This window comes from Tupaia chinensis, unplaced genomic scaffold (assembly GCF_000334495.1).
Source record: "Tupaia chinensis unplaced genomic scaffold, TupChi_1.0 Scaffold144276_1, whole genome shotgun sequence".
In the NCBI taxonomy this organism is placed as follows: domain Eukaryota; kingdom Metazoa; phylum Chordata; class Mammalia; order Scandentia; family Tupaiidae; genus Tupaia; species Tupaia belangeri.
The window spans coordinates 4,069,608-4,088,399 of NW_006204133.1; the positions used below are offsets into that span (position 1 = coordinate 4,069,608).

The following is an 18,792-nucleotide window of genomic DNA, read 5'->3' on the forward strand; positions in this document are numbered from 1 at the left end:
AAATATGAACAGGATATCTGACCCATTTGAATAGTCACCATATTTAATACTTTAATCATTGAAACAATTACTCTAAAAATTATTTTGAGATTTACTTTATCAAGTTTATTTTTGAACAGTTCAAAACTGACAAAAATATGAAAAGGCTTTTTAATCTTTTACATAAAAATTTTCTCTTGGGCCAGCCATGGAGTGCTATAGTTAAGGCAGCTGGATCCCACATGACCAACTTTAGTGGTCTGGGTCCCAGACCAGGCAGTCTGATGAACACACTGGGCACATGTGCCTACCTGTCCAAAATCTTGAGAGGAGACTGAAAGAGTAGGAATTGTGTGGCCATCCCCCATTAGGAGAGATTTCTCACTTTCCTTCTCTCTCTCTCTCTCTCTGGCAAGCACACACATCCCATAGCAAAACTAAAATAAAAAATTCTCTTTATATATTAAAAATTATAGCCTTTAAAGTAATTTTTGTCTTTGGTATATAATATTTTAGACAATAACACTGGTTTGTTCACCAAACTAAAATCCCTTGAACTAACCTGAAGGAGCCATTCCTCCCCTAACTAGAACAGACACACACAAATTCATCTGTTGGTACTTAATGAATGCCATTTATAATAAATTCAAGATTTTAAGATGATTATTTATGTCTTCTTCCTCCTAAAGTGATAGCTACAATTTCCAATACATGCAGTGAGCCACATCACTGAAAAAAAGCATCACGGATATTGAATTTATGACTGCCCAGTCTTAGATATAATTATGTACATGCACAGCTGCGTGTAGGTAGTACTGAGAAAGACTCACCTCTCCTTGCTTGGGGATGCTGAACTTGGACAGCTTGGCCTTGGCCCTGGCCGACTCTGGCTTGCTGGCTGGGACGCCCCGGTAGGATGGGCAATGCACACTGGTTTCTGTAGACGACTTAAGCTTAGGAGACTCATCAGGAGCCTGATCTTGGCCGTCCATGGGCCGCACGTATGCGGTTGGTTTCTGCTGGACCAGGCTGGGTTTGGAAGCCAGGGATGGAGGAAAGTTCTGAACACAGTGTCCTCCGCTGCTGTGTTTGGCCGCCATCGTGGGCGGCCGCTCCTGGGCCTGAAGGCCCACGTCTACACTGCACACTTGTTTGGCACGCGACGACTGCCGGCCCACACCATCTCCAAGCAAGGTCCTGAGAGAGCCCTGTTGTGCTGAGTTAGAAGAAGAACAAGAAGAGGAAGATGAGGATGAGGGGCTCAGCACACAGGGATCAGCTGTTCTATCATGGTTCTTTGGGTCAGCAGGTTTGTGCGAATCAAGTGACCTGTGCCCATGCTTACTTGCTCTCTGCTGGCCGTCAGGTGGTGGGTGCCCAGCCTTCTGCCAGCCCGCGGTGCCCCTCTTGCTCTGCTGCACAGGGACAGCTGCTGGTGTGGAAGATGCGGTGCTACAGACAGACGAGGGCTGGGGTTGGGCTCGCGAATCTGCAACAAAATGTTCATCGATCTTGTTCACAGGAGTCTGAGGAACCCCAGGTTTGGGAACGCCAACGAGATGACTCTGATTGGATCTATCAGTTAAAAAGTCTTTCATTTCATCATAATTGCCTAAGGTATTCTGGATCCGGTTGGAGAGCTCATCCCCTTTGTTAGTCTGGAGAAAGAAGAACACATCCATGCTCTTGTTAGAGACAACAGAAACATGAGAACTAATGGGCAGGTGTCCTTAAAGGTTACAGAGCCAGGGTTGCCATATTCAGCATGAGAGCCAAGATAAAACCAAAATTCTTTATCCAGGGCCAGCTATATGGCCTGGTGGTGGAGGCAGCTGGATCCAGCAGGGCCAACTGCGTGGTTCAAGTCCTGGACCCAGTGGACTGAGAAACAACCCTGGGCAAGTGTATGTGCATGCCAAATCTCCAAAGGCAGAAATGGAGGAGAAGGGATTGGGCATGGCCATTCCCCACGAGGAGGGCCCTTCTCTCCTCCCTCTTTCTCTGACTCTGTCTCTGACAATCACAAGCACATGCATTCTCTCAGGAAAAAAAAAAAAAAAACCTTATCATCTCTGAAGATGTTTGACAGCATTCTGCATCACATCAGAACTGGGAGACTACATGTGCTTCAGGGTATATGAGAAAGGCTTCAGGGCCAAAACAATGAAAGGGTATTGTACAGAGATGGCATAGTGGTTACACTGCAGGATTCCCACAAGGCTGATAGTGGTTCAAGTCCTGGACTGGGTGGCTTGAAAATCACACGGGGCCTGTGTGTGCATGTATCCAAGATCCCTGGAGGAGAATGGAGGAAAAGCAACTGTGGCATGGCCATGCCCCTGGGAGGCGATTTCTTACTTTCACTCTGACTACCTCTCTCTCTGGCAAGTGCACAAGCCCTCTAAAGGCAAAATCTCTTTTTATTTAAAAAATAAAAAAGTATCTATCTTTGGTATCATGTTGAGGCTGAAATATATACTTGGAACTCAGAAAATTTACTCTTTCTACTTCACAAAATGATCTGGACTAATGGACTGAGTCTTTCCAAGATTTGGTTTTTCTTTTTCTTTTTCTTTTTCTTTTTTTTAAAATAATCCCATTAGAAGCTTTTCCTGAAAACTTAGATTTGGCTCAGGCTTGCTCTGCTTCCAGTTTCTAAGTATATAATTATTCTTGTTGGAAACTTCAAGAGGCAAAAGAAGTCAGAATTAAGCTTTAAAAAATAATGCAGTTAAATATTTTAAAAGCTACCAGCCCAAACTACTCATAGCTCCATGTAGCCTAAGACATTAGCCAAATCTGAGAGGATATTTCATTTTAAAAGAGATCATATTTCTGGCCTTTGGTAAAAATGAGACATACTTTTATAATTTCTTTCTCATTAGCCCAGATACCTTCATCCTAGCATGAGCCATACATGACAGGTATGGAGCCCAACTTCTCTGGAATAGTGTTTGTTCCCAAGAGCTAAAAAATAACAAGTGGCATTGACTTTGGAGTATCAATCCAGAGAGAAAGTATGATTGATAAAAATCACAGCAAGAAGATCTCACTATTAATCAAAAGTGATATTTCACTCATTAAAGACAGATGATCCAAACACCAAGATTTGTGAGCAAAGACCCCAAAGTTAGCAGTCTGCTGCCTTCCCTGGGCTGACCAGGCTGAAAACCAGCTGGAGTTCGGCTGGTCATCACTTGGAGTCAGGACCACCGTCACAGGGACAGAGGTGAGTAAGGGGAGGGATGAGCAGCTGAAACCATCTACCTTATAGGGCTCACTGAAGAGCGAGTAACTGGAATTAAACGTGCCGTCATCTTGTTGAGTTTCCTGGTTCCTTCTTTCCCGTTCTTTCCTCCGTAACACATTCCTATCTGGCTCGTAGACGCTACATCCGGAAAAAGAACAGAACACAACCACGCGTGAAGCAATTAAAGGGGAAAGTATTGTACAACAGAACATGCGTGTCGTGCGGGAGTCTGGTTCATGGACAAATGGTGATGATAACGAGGACACGGGTCATACGAAGGCCTGTCTCCTCAGCAAGGGTGAGCTCATGCGTCTGGATAATCACATTCTTCAGGGAGAAAAAAAAAATCCTTATGCCAAGTTCCAACCAGAGCTAGACTTCTCTGCCTGGTGAGTGAAAAGAGGAACCTATCCAAGCCACTTTGACAGAAGACAGAAAGTAATTTAAAGGCAGATGGTAATTAGGGCAACGTGTAAATAGAAATTATGAGCATAATTTCCTCTTAAGACACAGCCTCTGAGTATTATATGGGAATGCTCCTGGTTTTTGTGGGGGCTTTTATTTTTTATTTTAATTTTTTTTTTGGATGACTGTGTTTCTGTAGTGATTCTTTCATTAACTAGCTCCCTAAAGAGCTGTTAAGACTCCATGCTGCAGTGGTTCTCACAGTTACGAGCCGTCCTCTGATCTCTGTTAATCAGTCAAGTCGTCAAACGACTACTGAATCAATTCCTCCTTCTGAAATATTTGACACTATCACTCCCCCTAACTATGAAAAATGCGCCAGGAGGAGGGGAGCAGGCAACGAAGGGAGCGAGCGGAAATTGAATTATGTTGTACCATCCAGGAACGCAGCCTTTTTGTTGAAGAAAATTAATATCTATTCTCCCAAAATGCAATTATGAAGTGGCCAGACACCAGACAGCTGGAAGAACTAAGGAAGAAATAAAATGTTCCTTCCCCCATAAGGAGAAAATAAAGGACTAATTCAACTAGTGATAAGGAAGCGACCTGGTTACTGATGGGAGGAAATGGATTTGGTGGGGAAAGACACCTGGCCTCGGTGTAGACGACAGCTTAAACACTGCCTGTCCGAGCACACAAACACGCCCCTCGAAATGAGTGCTGCCCTCATCTCCCGGCAGAAGCGTTTATTGGACTTGACCTTGCCACCATTCCCCCTTACAGACCTCTCGTTTGGTCTCCTGGGGAGGTGCCTGCGCGGTGATCCAGGGCGCCTCTCTGCTAACCGTGCGTCTCCTCTCAGAAGCCGCAGGGTAACAGGAAAGCCACTACCCGGTCCTCACCCCAGCCTCTTTGTTATTAAGCAGGGATGTTTTATGGCACTGTTAGAAGGTTTAAACGTGGAGATCATCTATAAAAAGGGCTTTGGACTGGCTTCAGGGACCATGAAATCCAATGCACTGCTACTAAAATATCATTAATAAATAGATAGTAGGTTCAAAGGAACTTAAGAAAATTGTGATTTTTTTTAGGTTAAATAGCTATTTTTAGTAAAAGAGTATTTGTGTCATGTCACTGTAGGGGACACAAATAAAATAACTGTAAGATAAATATTGCTTATCTGAGCTCTGCTTGTGTGGCTAGAATATGTTTTAAATTCACTATCTGAGGGGTGACGTGCAACATGCATGAAACAAGGCAGCTTCCACACCTAAGGCATTTCATTTAAATTTAAAATTAGGTAATGTTAAAATATCCAGAACATGGAGACTATCAGCATTTTAATTCATCCTCAGTACATTACCCAAAGTTACCGACTTTGGGAGTCAAACCAGTGACCTTCATATACTGGGAGGCTGTAGCCTCTGGAATTTTCTACCAACTAAGCGGCTTATGTCTCCAACACTGCAATCACTAAGCACTCTCTGAGGTGCCCACGGTGACAGTGACGAGCATAAAGGAGGCACAAGACAGAAATGACACTTGTTCAGAGAATAGGGCCTCAGGTTCAAAGGAGAGGGTATGACTGTCCTGGCCTGCTGTGGACATTTGTAATACGAAGCCCCAGCTTTCAAGAACATCTGTGGATTTCAAGTGGAGACTACTCTGATGACACTTGACTCATGCCATGGGTGAGCATAAAGGCGGCTTTAATCAACAGGAGAACTTCTAACTCTTGCGCCCATCTCGGCATCTGTGTGGCCTGCCCCTCTCCATGCGCACAGCCATCTGTGAAGCTGACTGAACTCCACACAGAGACTGCCCCAAGCACGCTTGCTTCCCTCTGCCAGGTCAAGCCAACCAACCACATGAGATGGGTGTGATGCACGCAGTGGGCGGATGTGACATGGAGCAGGCAGGCAGTATTTAGGATGATTTCTGTGCCTCTGAGAAGACCCCGTGCCCAAAATAATACCTCCTGCATCTGCTGGCTGATGACTGAAATTCCACAACTAGAGAGTCATTCCTCTGGTTTAAGATGTCTTCACCCCTGTAAGAAATATAAACACCACAAGAAGGGAAAATGCTTTCAGCCTGATCAGCCCTTATGTTAATGTGCACGAGCCTGTTGGTATTCTTCCCGACCACCAAGAGGAAGGGACACAAGAGGGTCCAAACAGGAGCCACAGTGGAAGGGACAGTGGTAGAGTGTGGCTGTGCAAAAAATAAAAGAAAAAAGAAACTCTTATTTTGTAACATGGCTTAGACATTTAAGAACCAAGTCCTAGGAATAACGATCAAAGTTGATCCAGCAGCTGGCAGGGCCCGTGAAGAGGATCACATGGTAATCTGGAGAGGGGCGGAGGAGGCTGCTCCTCTTTATACCTGCCTCAGTCTCCAACACCTTTAAGCTTGAAGATTCCTGAAAGCACTCCAAAATGCAGACCATCTGGACAAAATTCTTTGAGGTTCTGCCTGCACAGTCAGCCCATGGCTCCCAGCACTAGGAAGGTTCAGGTGCTCACAGGACCCCTGACACATTACCTGCTAACCAAAGCACACTGGCCATCTTTACACTCCCTGGGTCATGCCTCTGCCCCATCAGATGAGGCCATGTGAGCTCAAATAACAACCACCCCCTCTTTCTCAAAGGAGGGTAAAGGAACCTCAAAAAGAGAGGCAAAGCTTCTTCAATGTCTTCCCTGCAGTCCTTCTCTTTCCTTGAATGTAAACTCTGCAGTCTCCCCTGAACATCGAGTCTTCCTAAAGGTAACCCCCCCACGCCTTCTCCGTAGAGAGAGTCATGACCCCCCCACGTGTCATTTCAGGCCTAGGGAGCGAAAATGTCACCTGCTTAAAGCAAATGTCATTGTAAAAGAAAATCTGGACTTCCCACCCTCCACATCTCCATAAGTGTCTGATCTTTCACCTTTCCACCAACACTCACTGCTTTGACACATGAAGACAGAGCTTGACAGAGAGCCCACTGCTCCACTAATTACAGGTGGCAATCGTGCAGGGATGCGCAAGCCCGCTGAGGACCTTTCTCTTCATCTCTCACCATGAAAGCTCAGCCCTCCTCATGCCTGTGCTATTCGGGCAATATGAAGACCACACCATTTGCTTCAGAAGCAAAGATGTCTTTCCCTGACATGCTGAAAGTCAGGTCAGCTTCCCTGGGGATGGCTGACTTCTGTTTTAGAGAATTCCGATTCCTGGCATGGCAATATATACATTAAACTCAGTGAGCATCGTGTGTTACGAGCTATGTTCCTTTGTTGCTAGCAGATGGTAAGATCGTTATCATCTGTAAAGTTGTTCCTTATTTCCATAAAAATTACAGAAATCAAACGCCTCAAATGTATGTCACCAAATGTATTTATTTATTTTGCATGAAAGTGGAGGCAGACAACTGCTACTAAATTAGAATATTATTATTTATTGCAAATGAGAAACATTCCCAGAAAAATGAACCTTTTAACCAACTTTTATAAGACTTGTTTATTTTTTAAATTAAAAAAAGAAGAAAAAGAAAAAAAAAAAACCAGTAAGTGAAAAACGTAGTAAATACATTTCTGGTCATTTCCCATTCACTTTTAATCAATAAATGGAGGTACCTTGTAGGGATCAAGAAAAAGCCAACTATGGTGGTTCATTAGGAATAAAGGTCAACATGAAATTACCATCATTTCCAAAGTTAAGCTATTCTTGATCATATGGGAGCAGGATGAAGCTCAATAGTAATAAAATCTATGAGCCTGATGGCTTCTCCCCTCCACTAAACCCAAAAACATTTCACCTATATGTCCCTTAATTATCCTTATATGTCCCTTGGAGAAATAAGAGTATGGTGAATAATATTACTAGTTAACTTTTCTAAAGATCATAGAATTCAGGATAAGAGTTTGATTACCAAGGGACTGGCAGGGGGGGGGGGGGGTCATGGCCGACCATGGTTTGAGTCCCAGACCTGGTGGCTTGCTTTCTCACTTTCTCTCTCTCTCTCTCTCTCTCTCTCTCTCTGTCTCTCTCTCTGCCTTCCTCTTACAGAAAAAAGAAAGAAAGGGGAAAAAAAGAAAAAAGAAAGACTATAAAAAAGTTTGATAACCAAAACCATGTTGCCTAGAAGACACGGTACAGAAAGATGTGTGATGTCCAATGTACTTTACCTTGTCTACACACAAGCCAAGAGATGCCCACGCTTCCTACATCCTGACAGACAAGCCCAATGTGAACAGTGAATATGCATCCCATGGAGGTGAAGCGGGAGTAATGCCACTAAGTGGAAGTTATTTCCCATGCAGAAGGAACAAAGAGGAGAATTTTGAAATAAGGTCGTAGTTGTTATACTTTTTTTACAGTCACCCTGCCCCCCAACAATAAAAGAGAAAAATAAGTCTCTTTTGAAAGCCCTCCTACACAAAACATATCTACAATTACAGATGCTTTTGTAGAACAGAGGACAGATGAATGAATAAAGAAATGACAGATTCCAAAGTGAGCCAGCTAGGGTTGATGGCATTGCCATTTTCATCAAGTGCTCCCCATTCATCAGCCTGCTCCAATCTCTCCCTAGGCTGCCCTCATGGAGGAAGAAGTGCTGGAGCTCATACACTCTGTCCCTTCAGCTGAGCCCCAGCCTGACCCAGTTGGCCAAGAGATTCTGCCCCTCCCTCCCACGCTCACCTCTCTGCAGCCTGCTGAAATCTGAACACTGGCTCCAAAGGACTGCATTTCCCAAGGAGCAGACTTTCAGCCAATAGTATATAAAGCCAATCACATCCCTTGACTAGATGCAGCAAAGTGTTCCATTCTGGGGCTGGCAGGTGGCGTTATGGTTAGGAGCACTGGATTCCCATATGGCTGACTATGGTTTGAGTCCTAGACCTGGTAGCTTGCTTTCTTACTTCCCCCAACCCCTGTCCCTGTCTAGTCACATTAAAATAAATAAAGTTAAATAAAATAAATCTTTCTGTTTTAAAAAAGAATTATTTTATTTAATCTTATTTATTTTAATTTGCAGAGAGTGACAGAATGAGCAAGTGAGCAAGAAAGAGAGAGAAAAAAAGTGAGAAAGCAAGCCACCAGGTCCAGGACTCAAACTGTGTTCGGTCATGCGGGAGTCCAATACCCTTAACCACCACGCCACCTGCCAGCCCCATATAATAAAGTAATTCTTAACACACATACACAAAAGTATTCTATTCTGGGTTCAGCCAGGGATGTAGCAGTATAACCATACTCTGAAATGCTGGACTCACATGGCAAGGTCCTGGGTTCATATCCCAGGGTCTTCATATACAAATGGGACCTGCATGTGTGTGCCAATGACCATGACTGGCAGAGGCTAGGGATGGATCACAGTGCGAAGACTGGGCGGACGGGAGGCCAGTGCTCTTTCTTTCCCTCTATCGTGGAGAAATAAATCATTAAACTTTTTATTTATGAGTTTCATTCTTAGAAAAAATAAATCTGACCTACGGGTGTGCTTCTAGGTTTGGGTGTCTAAGAAATAAGTGAATTTGAGGGGAAGGACATGAACAACTTGCTCCTTTCTTTTGAGGAAAGTTACGCTATTTATGCTTTAAAATATTGTCCTCTCAAATAGCAGAAAAACAATTCTAATCAGTGCAAAAGCATTTCCTGAATGCCACTGTGTAAGAGGCCTAAACATGAAATTACCATCATTTCCAAAATTAGCCTATTCTTGATCATATGGGAACAGCATGAAACTAAACAAAAGTAAGACCTATGAGCCTGGGGAGACCATCAGGGCTGCAGTTGACCTCTCCTGCAGCTGAAAAATTGACGGTCCAGGGAGAAGGAAAGGGGGTCCTCTGATAGGCAGCAGGGGCGTCATGTGACAGGGAACTGGCAGAAGGAGCCCAGGGAAGCAGGATGGCTTCCTCTCAACTTTGAGCTGGGTCTTGAGTAAGGGGGGGCAGAGGGGAAGGAAAGAAAAAAGGAGAAATTAAAGGTTCAAAATACATAGATTATTACTAAGTAGCCCTCAGAGAGTATTTGGGGGAGGTGACCTTTGGCAAAAGGTCAAACCACTGTACTTTAACAAGATGGAATTCTACCTGTGCAGTTTCATTTCTTTGGTTCGCCCACTGCTAACCTGCCATTTCTCTCTCACTCTGAACAGATTCGTCTGATCCTTTCCTGAAAGCAGATTTGATTTGGATTAGATTCAAGGTAGATGCTAAGGGTAATACAGGAAATGCCCTCTCTGTCTTTGCAGTTTGCATCAGGCTGGCCCTGAGCAGCCTGGTCACAGAGACCCTCTTCTCAGACACTCCACATCTTGGGAAAGCAGCTATTAAGAACATGCACCCTGGGTAAGACTCAGGAGCCATGAGGGCCATCAGGAAAAGAGGCATGAGAGGCATAGGCAGGTGGCGTGGTGGTTAAAGGTGCTGGACTCCCACATGGCCAACCAGAGTTTGAGTCCTGGACCTGGTAGCTTGCTTTCTCACGTTCCCTCTCTCTTGCTCTGTCTCTCTCTCTCTAATCTAACTGAAAAATAATAATAGTAAATAAAGTTATATTAAAAAAAATTTTAAAAAAGAAAAGAGGCATGAGGTAGAGAATGGAAAAATATTCCTTAGAAACTCTCCTGCTGGGAGCAGCAACATTGGCAATTGTATACAATTAAGGAAATTTAATCAAACACTCCAAAATTAAAACAATTGTTTTAAATTTAATGAGTCTAATTAACATCTCTTGTTATTTATAAAGCAAATGATAAAGAAACATCAGTACTTTTTCTTAAATTAGGGAAGAGAAAGGCTGCTGAAGTAGGTGGTATCTGCGGATTCCTTCCCTTGTCTACAGACAGCGCTGGCGGAGGGGATGGTAGAAAACTGGTCGAGTGGCCAGGTGATGGCAGCAATTCGGACGGAGGAGTGCAGCTGGAGTGAGGCGGAGCTTGGTAAAGAGCCAAGAATTCTTCCTTCTCCCGGACCAATGGCTGTCTTTTATTATCATCTTTAAAATATCATATTATGGCCTTGGAACCTGTCCAGCTCGTTACTGTAGATGGGAAACTTTTAGTTCTTACTCATCAGCTTGTTGAACTGCTCTCTTTTCAGAGAATAGATACCATCCCAGAATTTTCTTATATCCATATTTTTTAAAAGATTTATTTATTTAATGCCATTTGTTGTTGTTATTATTATTGTTTTAACTTGACCAGACAGACCGAGAGAGGGAGAAAGGGAAAGTGAGCCACCATGTCTGGAACTTGAACCGCAGTCGGCCATATGAGAATCCAGAGCCTTTAACCACCATGCCAACTGCCGGCCCCTATATTCTTATTTTTAACTGTTGTGGCTTGCTGTATCAAAGTGGCCGAATTTTAAACAAGTTCAAAATCATTGCCCTTAAGGATCAACTCATCTTTCTGGGCTTTGGATACTGAACAAGCAACTCTTGGTCTCATTCGAACCCTCTTTTTTTTTTTTTTTCCGAACCCTCTTAATGTACTTTTCCCCCCAGAAATTTTGTATTTCAACTTTAAAAGACCCATTCTTTTGAGTAACATCGATGGGGAAATGAGCACACACAGACCTCATCTTATAATGGAAGCCGAGTGTAACACCCTTGATCCTGTTCTGTACATGAGTACAGAAAGAAAGGAACTGGCTACATTTGGCACTGTTTCCCCACCATTTGTCAACTGCAGTCTCTTTTTCTTTCTAAGGAGACTGAGCTCTACATTGGCATGACTGAAGTCCCTCCGTAGGGTCCTTCTGGGGTCCTTCACAATAACTGTGCATCCCTCAGAGTGATATCAACATGCTCTGGAATATTGACAGTTTGATCACTGAGAATGGTCTTCATCCTAGTAGGAAATGCAGCAGAAAGTGCCAAGAACTCTTTCAAGACTTTAATTATGTGATTGTGGTGTTGGTGGTGTGGTGGGGATGGCAGGGACAGTGATGGTGTGAGAGCAATGGTGGTGGTGATGGTAACAGGGTTGTAGTGATGATGGTAGCGGTGGTGGTTGTGATGGTGGTGGTGGTGGATTAGTGGTGGTGGTTGTGATGGTGATGGTGGTGGTGGTTGTGATGGTGGTGATGGTTGTGATGGTGGTGATGGGTGTGATGGCAGTGGTGGTTGTGGTGGTGGTGATGGTTGTGATGGCAGTGGTGGTTGTGATGGTGGTGTTGGTTGTGATGGCGGTGGTGGTGGTTGTGATGGCGATGTTAGGGGTTGTGATGGTGATGATGGTGGGGGTTGTGATGGCAATGATGGTGGTGGTGGTGGTGGTGGTTGTGATGGTGGTGCTGGATGTGATGGTGGTGGTGGTTGTGATGGTTGTGATAGCAATGGTGGTTGTGATGGCGGTGGTGGTGGTTGTAATGGCGATGGCAATGGTGGTTGTGATGGCGGTGGTGGTGGTTGTAATGGCGATGGTGGTAGTGGTTGTGATGGTGGTGATGGTTGTGATGGCGATGGGGGTGGTGGTTGTGATGCTGGTGGTGGTGGTGGTGGTTATGTTTAAAGACCTACTGAAGAATGAGACCTGCCAATATATGCATAAAATTAAATCCTAAAAACATTACTGTGCTCCTCTTCACTTACACTGGATTTTTGAATAAGGTAATTCAGTTCCCATGCCTATTTGCTCTATTTCCCCCCAATGGCATCACACCACTGCTTCCCTGTGGATTATTTCCACCATGGATTCTTCAGAAAGGTCAGTCCGACCTTTTACTTGTTTGTCTCTGACCACAAAGGTTATCTCGATCTTAATTCAATCTTGAAAATGTCTTCTTTAGCATTTACAGATCTGTGCCCTCCAACTAGCAACCTGTTCGATCAGAATAGGAATGAGATGGAGGGTGATGGTAGGTACCCTAATCTCTTCTCCTAAAACTTCTTTTGACATAACAGGGAGTCACAGTAACAGACACCCAGAAAGAAATTTAGCCACCTAAATTCACCCCACAGAAATATCCCAAATAATGTCTTGGATGTCTACCCATCTGGCCCATGCTAAACTTTGCTAGTAACAACTACTCTACATGATCTTTCCATAGATTACTTCATTTAATAATCTTTAAGATATTATCCTCATTTGCCAGTGAAGAAATAAGAAGCTCCAAGTTAACTAATTTATCCAAGTCCCAGTGAAGAGACTACATCACTTAGATTTGAAGCCAGGCAGTCTGGCACCAGAGACTGAATTCTTAGACTCTGCCTTGCTGTGACCCAGGGATCTGCTCCTTGACAAGCTGTGAAAAATGGTAGCCCATCCTTTGTTAATAAATGCTAGGCAGAAAGGTGTTAATTTTGAGATCATGACTATTTCAGTTCATTCTTCTAAGATCTGCAAAAGTCTTTCTGGTTGATAAACGTTAACTTGAAGAATCCTTCTAGGACATAAAATACAACCATTATAGCCAATTCAAACAAGACGGCATTAGCAATTAATACATACTACGGTTCTTGAATTTTTTTCAGGACCATCAGGTAAATTGATTCTCCCATCTTAGCAGTTTTTAAGGAATTAAGTACACAGAATTCTACACTTCGGAATTGCAGAATGTCATAGAAGTGCATTTGGTAATAGAACTAGCACACACAAGTTGCTGCTACAACCCAATATCAGATGCTTATCAGCTTTCTACTGATCATTTACTGAATCCCAGCTTCATTTCTAACACAGTGAAAATGATGACTGTTTCAAATCGGCCTTGTAAATATATTCCAGTGGGTTTTTAGAGTGATGACAGATAAATGACAGCTTTGCATTTCCAAGGGTTAAATGCTTTTCCTGGGGGATCCTACATCTTGGTGCTATGAGAACAAGTGTCAGGCTCTAATGGAATTGTCCCATGATAAATAAACCGCCGGGCTGTGTGACAAGCAGCTTTCAAAGAGGCTTTCCATATAGTATAAACAGCAGAAGTTAATTTGAGTTTCTTAACAGGACCTTTTTCTTTTACAATATAAAAGTGCCTTGGGATGAAGCAATTATTCTGATTTACCATCTTCTCCTTGGTAGAATATAAAGATGCAGCAGAGCCTCACAAAGGCAGTAACTTAACCAAATGAGACTCACTTGCAAAGTCCCTACTATGCTATTTCGAAGCCCTCGCTTCCCGGCAACAGCACAGCCGTCATCAATCACAGGTGTCCGCAATGAGCAGGATGCTCACGCCCAGGGCTTTTCGTGTTAAAGCTAATAAATTATTTTTCCACCACCAAATGCTCGGTTAAATTTCATTTTCACTTTACAGCATCAGTCTCGAAACTTCAGCTGCTAGGACTCTGAAAGCCATGCCCAGGGTCTGTCATCCTCTAAAGCATGCCTGGGTTTTAACCAGGAGCCCCTCTATGCAATCTGCTGCCGTCACTCAGGGTCACAGGTTGGCATCTTAAGTCAGAGGGCAGAAGGGTGGCCGAGGGGTCGCCTCAGCTGACATGTCATGGAGGTCAGGCTCCTGGACTCAGGAAGCCCTAATACCCTGAACATCAGCCATGAAAGAACGGCTCATGCTCTTCCCAAATTCAACCCCCCAAACTTCTTTTCCTCCCAGAACCACTAACAAGACATGCACTGACCAGCTGCAGTGGAATTTCTGAATAGGAGCGGTCATGAGCTGGAGGCACTGCTATCTACTGAGCTGGATTAAATTACCTGCGAGCTACGGAACTAGCCGCAGGTGAGAGTGACAGCAGCCAGAGCCAGCGTTACAGCAAGGTAGAATGAAAAGGCTATCCACGGCCTTGGATATCTTTCTGTCTAATCAACCTAACAGGCTGGCCAATTACAGTTGCCCATGTAGACAATGTGTGTGCGAACCACAAGAACAAACTTAGCAATTTCCCTGAGAGGGAAAATGATCCTGTTTTGAGGATGAGAAAGACCCATTTTAGGACAGCACCGATTACCAGTTTATCTGTAAGTCTGGGGGTTTGGGGATCAAAAGGACAAGGAAGAGAGAAACAAGACAATAAAAATCCTCCATACCCAAAAGAGAACACAGAACATTCCTTGAGATGAGGAACTTCTGAAGTCACCAAGAGAGGGGATCAGGCGATGGGGGTAAGAAGGGCACTGCCAGGGGCAGGGGCTCCCTCACTTCCTACTCACCTGCCACCTCAGCTTCCCACCTTCTCTCTGCCTCTCGGGGAAAATCTTTCTCTCCCAGGCTGGAGCTCCCACCCAGGCTCTGAAGCCCACCCATCATGGAGGCCACTTGCTCCCATCTGTGCCATGTTTCGGTCTCACTGATTTTTCTCATCAGTGAATGACCTAGCTCAAGGTCCCCATCGTTAATAGAGAAAACATGTTCTCCCTGATGCTCTGATTGCTGCTGCTCCTGTCAGCCACAGCTCTCTGCAGTTATCTACACTCGCTGCCTCTCTCCAACCCCTAGTGTCCCTACCCATGTGACCTGGTCCTGCTGTCTCAGCCCAATATCAGCTCTCAACCCTCAGCTCTCTACCCTATGGCTCTCTGCTGTGCCTTGAGCATGTCTGCTCTGACCTGCCCACCTCCTGCTCCTGAAGGTCTTAGTAAGGACGCTTCCTCGCAGGGACCTTCCCAGTACTCCACTAGACCCCAGGGCCTCCGTCTGCCCACTTAGAGCCCTACACTCTCCATCTCTATAAAAACCTCTTCAGCTAAGTCTGAATCTTCCATTGAAATGGTAGTCCTGTAAGAGGAAGGTCTGTGTCTACTTATTATTAAACTGCACCCTCAGACTCTATAAGAATGCATGGCACTGAGAAGAGTAGGCACTGAAAAAGGCCATTTAAAAATACATACTAAACAAGTATTTCATTTTTTCCCCCGCAAAATTTAGCCCATACACGTATCACAATTTGAACGAATATAACTTAAACCCATTCAGATCCTGGCTCCTAAGATGTTCTTTATGCTTATAGAATTTAATAATAATGAGAATCACAATAAAAGTAGTATTTAGCAGCTGCCTGGTGGTGCTGGAGCGCTTGTAAAGGAAGTTTATGCTCATTCTCTTTATTTATCCCTCTCGACACACCTGCCACGTAGCCCTTATTTATTCAAAATGTAAAATTTTAATAAATGAGCATGTAAATAGAAAAATAAGATCCATGTGCCATAAACATTATTATGCTCCTTTTACAAAGGCTCATCACCAATTAAAAAAAAAAAATGGGGCTTAAAAAAAGTAAATCATTTGCCAAAGTCCTATAGTAACTGCTGCAATCCTGGTTCCAAGAAAACTGTGGGCCAGCCTATGGCCTGGCAGTTAGGGGGCTGCAACCCACAGAGCTGACAAGGCTGGAGCCCCTGACCTGGGGCCTGGGGACACAGCAGGCATGTGTGCAGCCTGCCCAAAATCCCGAGAGGGAGAAACGCAGGGATTGAGGCACGACCGACCCTCCTGGGAGGTGCTTTCTCCCTTTACTTGTTTCTCTCTGTCTCCCCCTCCAGTGAGCATGTGTATGCTCTGGCTTTTTTTTTTTTAATGTTTTTAAATATACACTTAAGTTCAAACAGTATTTCTTTAGTACTTAACTATACACAAGGGGTCAGCCACACATGAGGAAACGGCCACAACCCTCACTGCCACGCGGGTACAGTGAGAGGTACTTCTCTAACTCTGTATCTCTGCTCGCAGTTAAGTTTGACTCAGAGGAAGACATTAAGAATTATGAATTATTTGAACTCTACAGTTCTGTAATTCACTGTGCCAGTGACATTAAATATGATGAATTCTAAATACCCACTGTTGGAAAACCAAGGGGTCTTCCTGTGACTGATGTATCATTCACGAGTTCCTGATTTCAATCAGACATGTAATCTATCATAAAAACATTTTATCTGATCCTTAGAACATTAGGGATATTATATATTATGTGGCTGCACACACATGACGGTAATTATCACAATCCTTTAAGAAAAGTTGCAGAGAGAGTGTTAAGTCTAGCATGTTTGCTTCATGTTACCTTCAAAAATGTCTGCACTCCCTCCTCCTTTTCCTCTCCTCCCCACCCCTTATTCTTTCTGCCAGTTTGATGTTTCCCAAACACACCCACAGACAACAGAGTAAACCCCAGGTCGCAGCTCTAGGACATTAAGATTGTTCGCGCAGGAGGTTCATGAGAAGTGTGGTCCCAGAACGAGAACAAGGCCACTCTCTGAAAGCATGCACAGAGGAAGGGGCTGGTGGAGGGAACCCCAAGACATGCTCAGCCTCACCTGGCTCTTGCTTTGCTCCATTTCTTACTCCGCTTTCTGCCTCAGTCCTGAAGCCACCCCGCCAAACCAGCTGGATCTTTTAACAGAATGTCACCTGGGTTGGGAATATGTTTGTCTCGAACTCTAGGAACCAATCTACCTTAACAAGTGCTAACGGGGGGAGGTGGCAACCAGCTTGTTATACAGCATGGACAAGGAGAGATGGGAAATAAGAGGGCATCAGTCTTAAAGAAACGGTCTATGGGCCAGCAGGTGGCATGGTGGTTAAGGCACTAGACTCCCATGTGGCCCACCACGATTTGTGTCCTAGACCCAGCGACTTGAAACTCATGCCAGATGCGTGTGCACACTTGCCCAAGATCCCGTAAGGAGAATGGAGAAGGGACTGCAATGCGGCCATTCCCCCTAGGTGTTGATTTCTCACTTACCCTCTCACTCCCTCTCTCTGCCTCTCTCCTGCAAGCACACATGCCCCATGGCAAAAAATTTTAAAAAAAGAAATAGGCTAGTTAGCCAGACTTCTACAAAGATAAATGTATTAATATCAAGAAGGCTCTTCTTCCTCAAAATGCTGTACATAGAACAATAGACTCAGGTAATCTGTGCCACGGAGTGGCACATGATACCAGGAGAGGTGGAGGAAGAGACATCTCCTTTCATTTCTTGCCTTTGATCTCTGCCAGCTCAAAATCGATCAGCCTTTTACTGACTTAGCAGGAGAATTCCCTTCTGGCAGTTTCCATATTGGTTTTCCTGCTTTCTGGGCCTAGGCCTGCCTTCTGTGGGACTTCAGAGTCCATGCTTCTCATGATTGGCTGAGACAATGCCTGCCTCACAACAGGCAATCAATTACCATTTGTTGACTGGATGAATGAATGAATCCCCAGCCTTCTTTTCCACCGGCCTCCTGCTTTCATTGAGTCAGTAAGGACAAACAATGCTGAGAGGAGACCTGTCTGGTCTTCACAGGATAGTAAAGCACATGCCATGATAAAGGCCTTTCAGGTACAGTTGACGGCAGTAGCCTCAAGAAGTTGACAAAGCTGTTTTACCAAACAGTATTTTTTATGACTGCTGCAAAGAAACATGGGCCCAAATGAGGACACCCAGCTGAGGTCCAGACACAGACCAGCCTGCAGTCACTCTGAGTCTTCAACCTTCATCTCAAGCAGGGATGATAAAATCGATCCACACATTCGTGATGGTTCTAAGAAGCAAATGAGGTAACTGACATTGAATGTTTAAAGTACTGAAGTGCCCTGCTAAGGTGAAATATCATTAACACTTGGATGAAAAGTGACTAAAATTCCTGCATTGCACACACACACACACACACACAAATAACACTCATGATTCATTTTAGATAGGTAACCTGAGCAGGCCATCATTAAATCCTGACTTTGGCCCCGTGACCACATCATTACAAATATGCCATTCACAGTTAGGCTATTACTACAGCATTACTTATAATTGCAAAACAAAAAGGAATTTAAAACCAATTACATGTCCATTCCTAGGAGACCAGTTAACAAATTATAATACTTCATACACAAGAAGACTATAGAGCCGAACAGAAATGTGGAAATATATCCAAGACATACACATGAAGTGAACAGAGTAATTGGAGGCCCTCTTCTACATAAAATAGCATGTGTGTATTTAAAAATGCAATTTAGGGGACCAGCAGTTAGCATAATGGCTATGTTCCTGAACTCCCATGTAGCCAACCGCGGTTCGAGTCCCGGACCCGGTAGCTTAAAACTCACACCGGGCGCATGTGCGTGCGTGGCCAAGATCACAAGAGGAGAATGGAGGAGAAGGAATTGTGGCATGGTCATCCCCCCAGGGGGGTGATTTCTGACTTTCTATCTGTCTGTCTCTCTCTGTCTGGCTGGCAAATGCACGCACCCTATAGCAAAAAAAAAAAAAAAAAAAAAAAAGAAATTTAAAGAAC

At 44.1% G+C, this 18,792-nt stretch overlaps 1 protein-coding gene across 1 annotated transcript in view; it reads right to left on the reverse strand.

Moving 5' to 3' along the window:
- AFF3 (ALF transcription elongation factor 3) overlaps window positions 1-13,134 on the reverse strand; it is a 531,321-nt gene extending 518,187 nt beyond the window's left edge. The window contains 4 exon segments of the mRNA XM_027767542.1: window positions 810-1,195; window positions 1,325-1,637; window positions 3,247-3,367; window positions 13,083-13,134. Coding sequence (XP_027623343.1) covers window positions 810-1,195; window positions 1,325-1,637; window positions 3,247-3,367; window positions 13,083-13,132 — 870 coding nt within the window. The 5' untranslated portion in view covers window positions 13,133-13,134.
- Window positions 13,135-18,792: the final 5,658 nt, after the last annotated feature.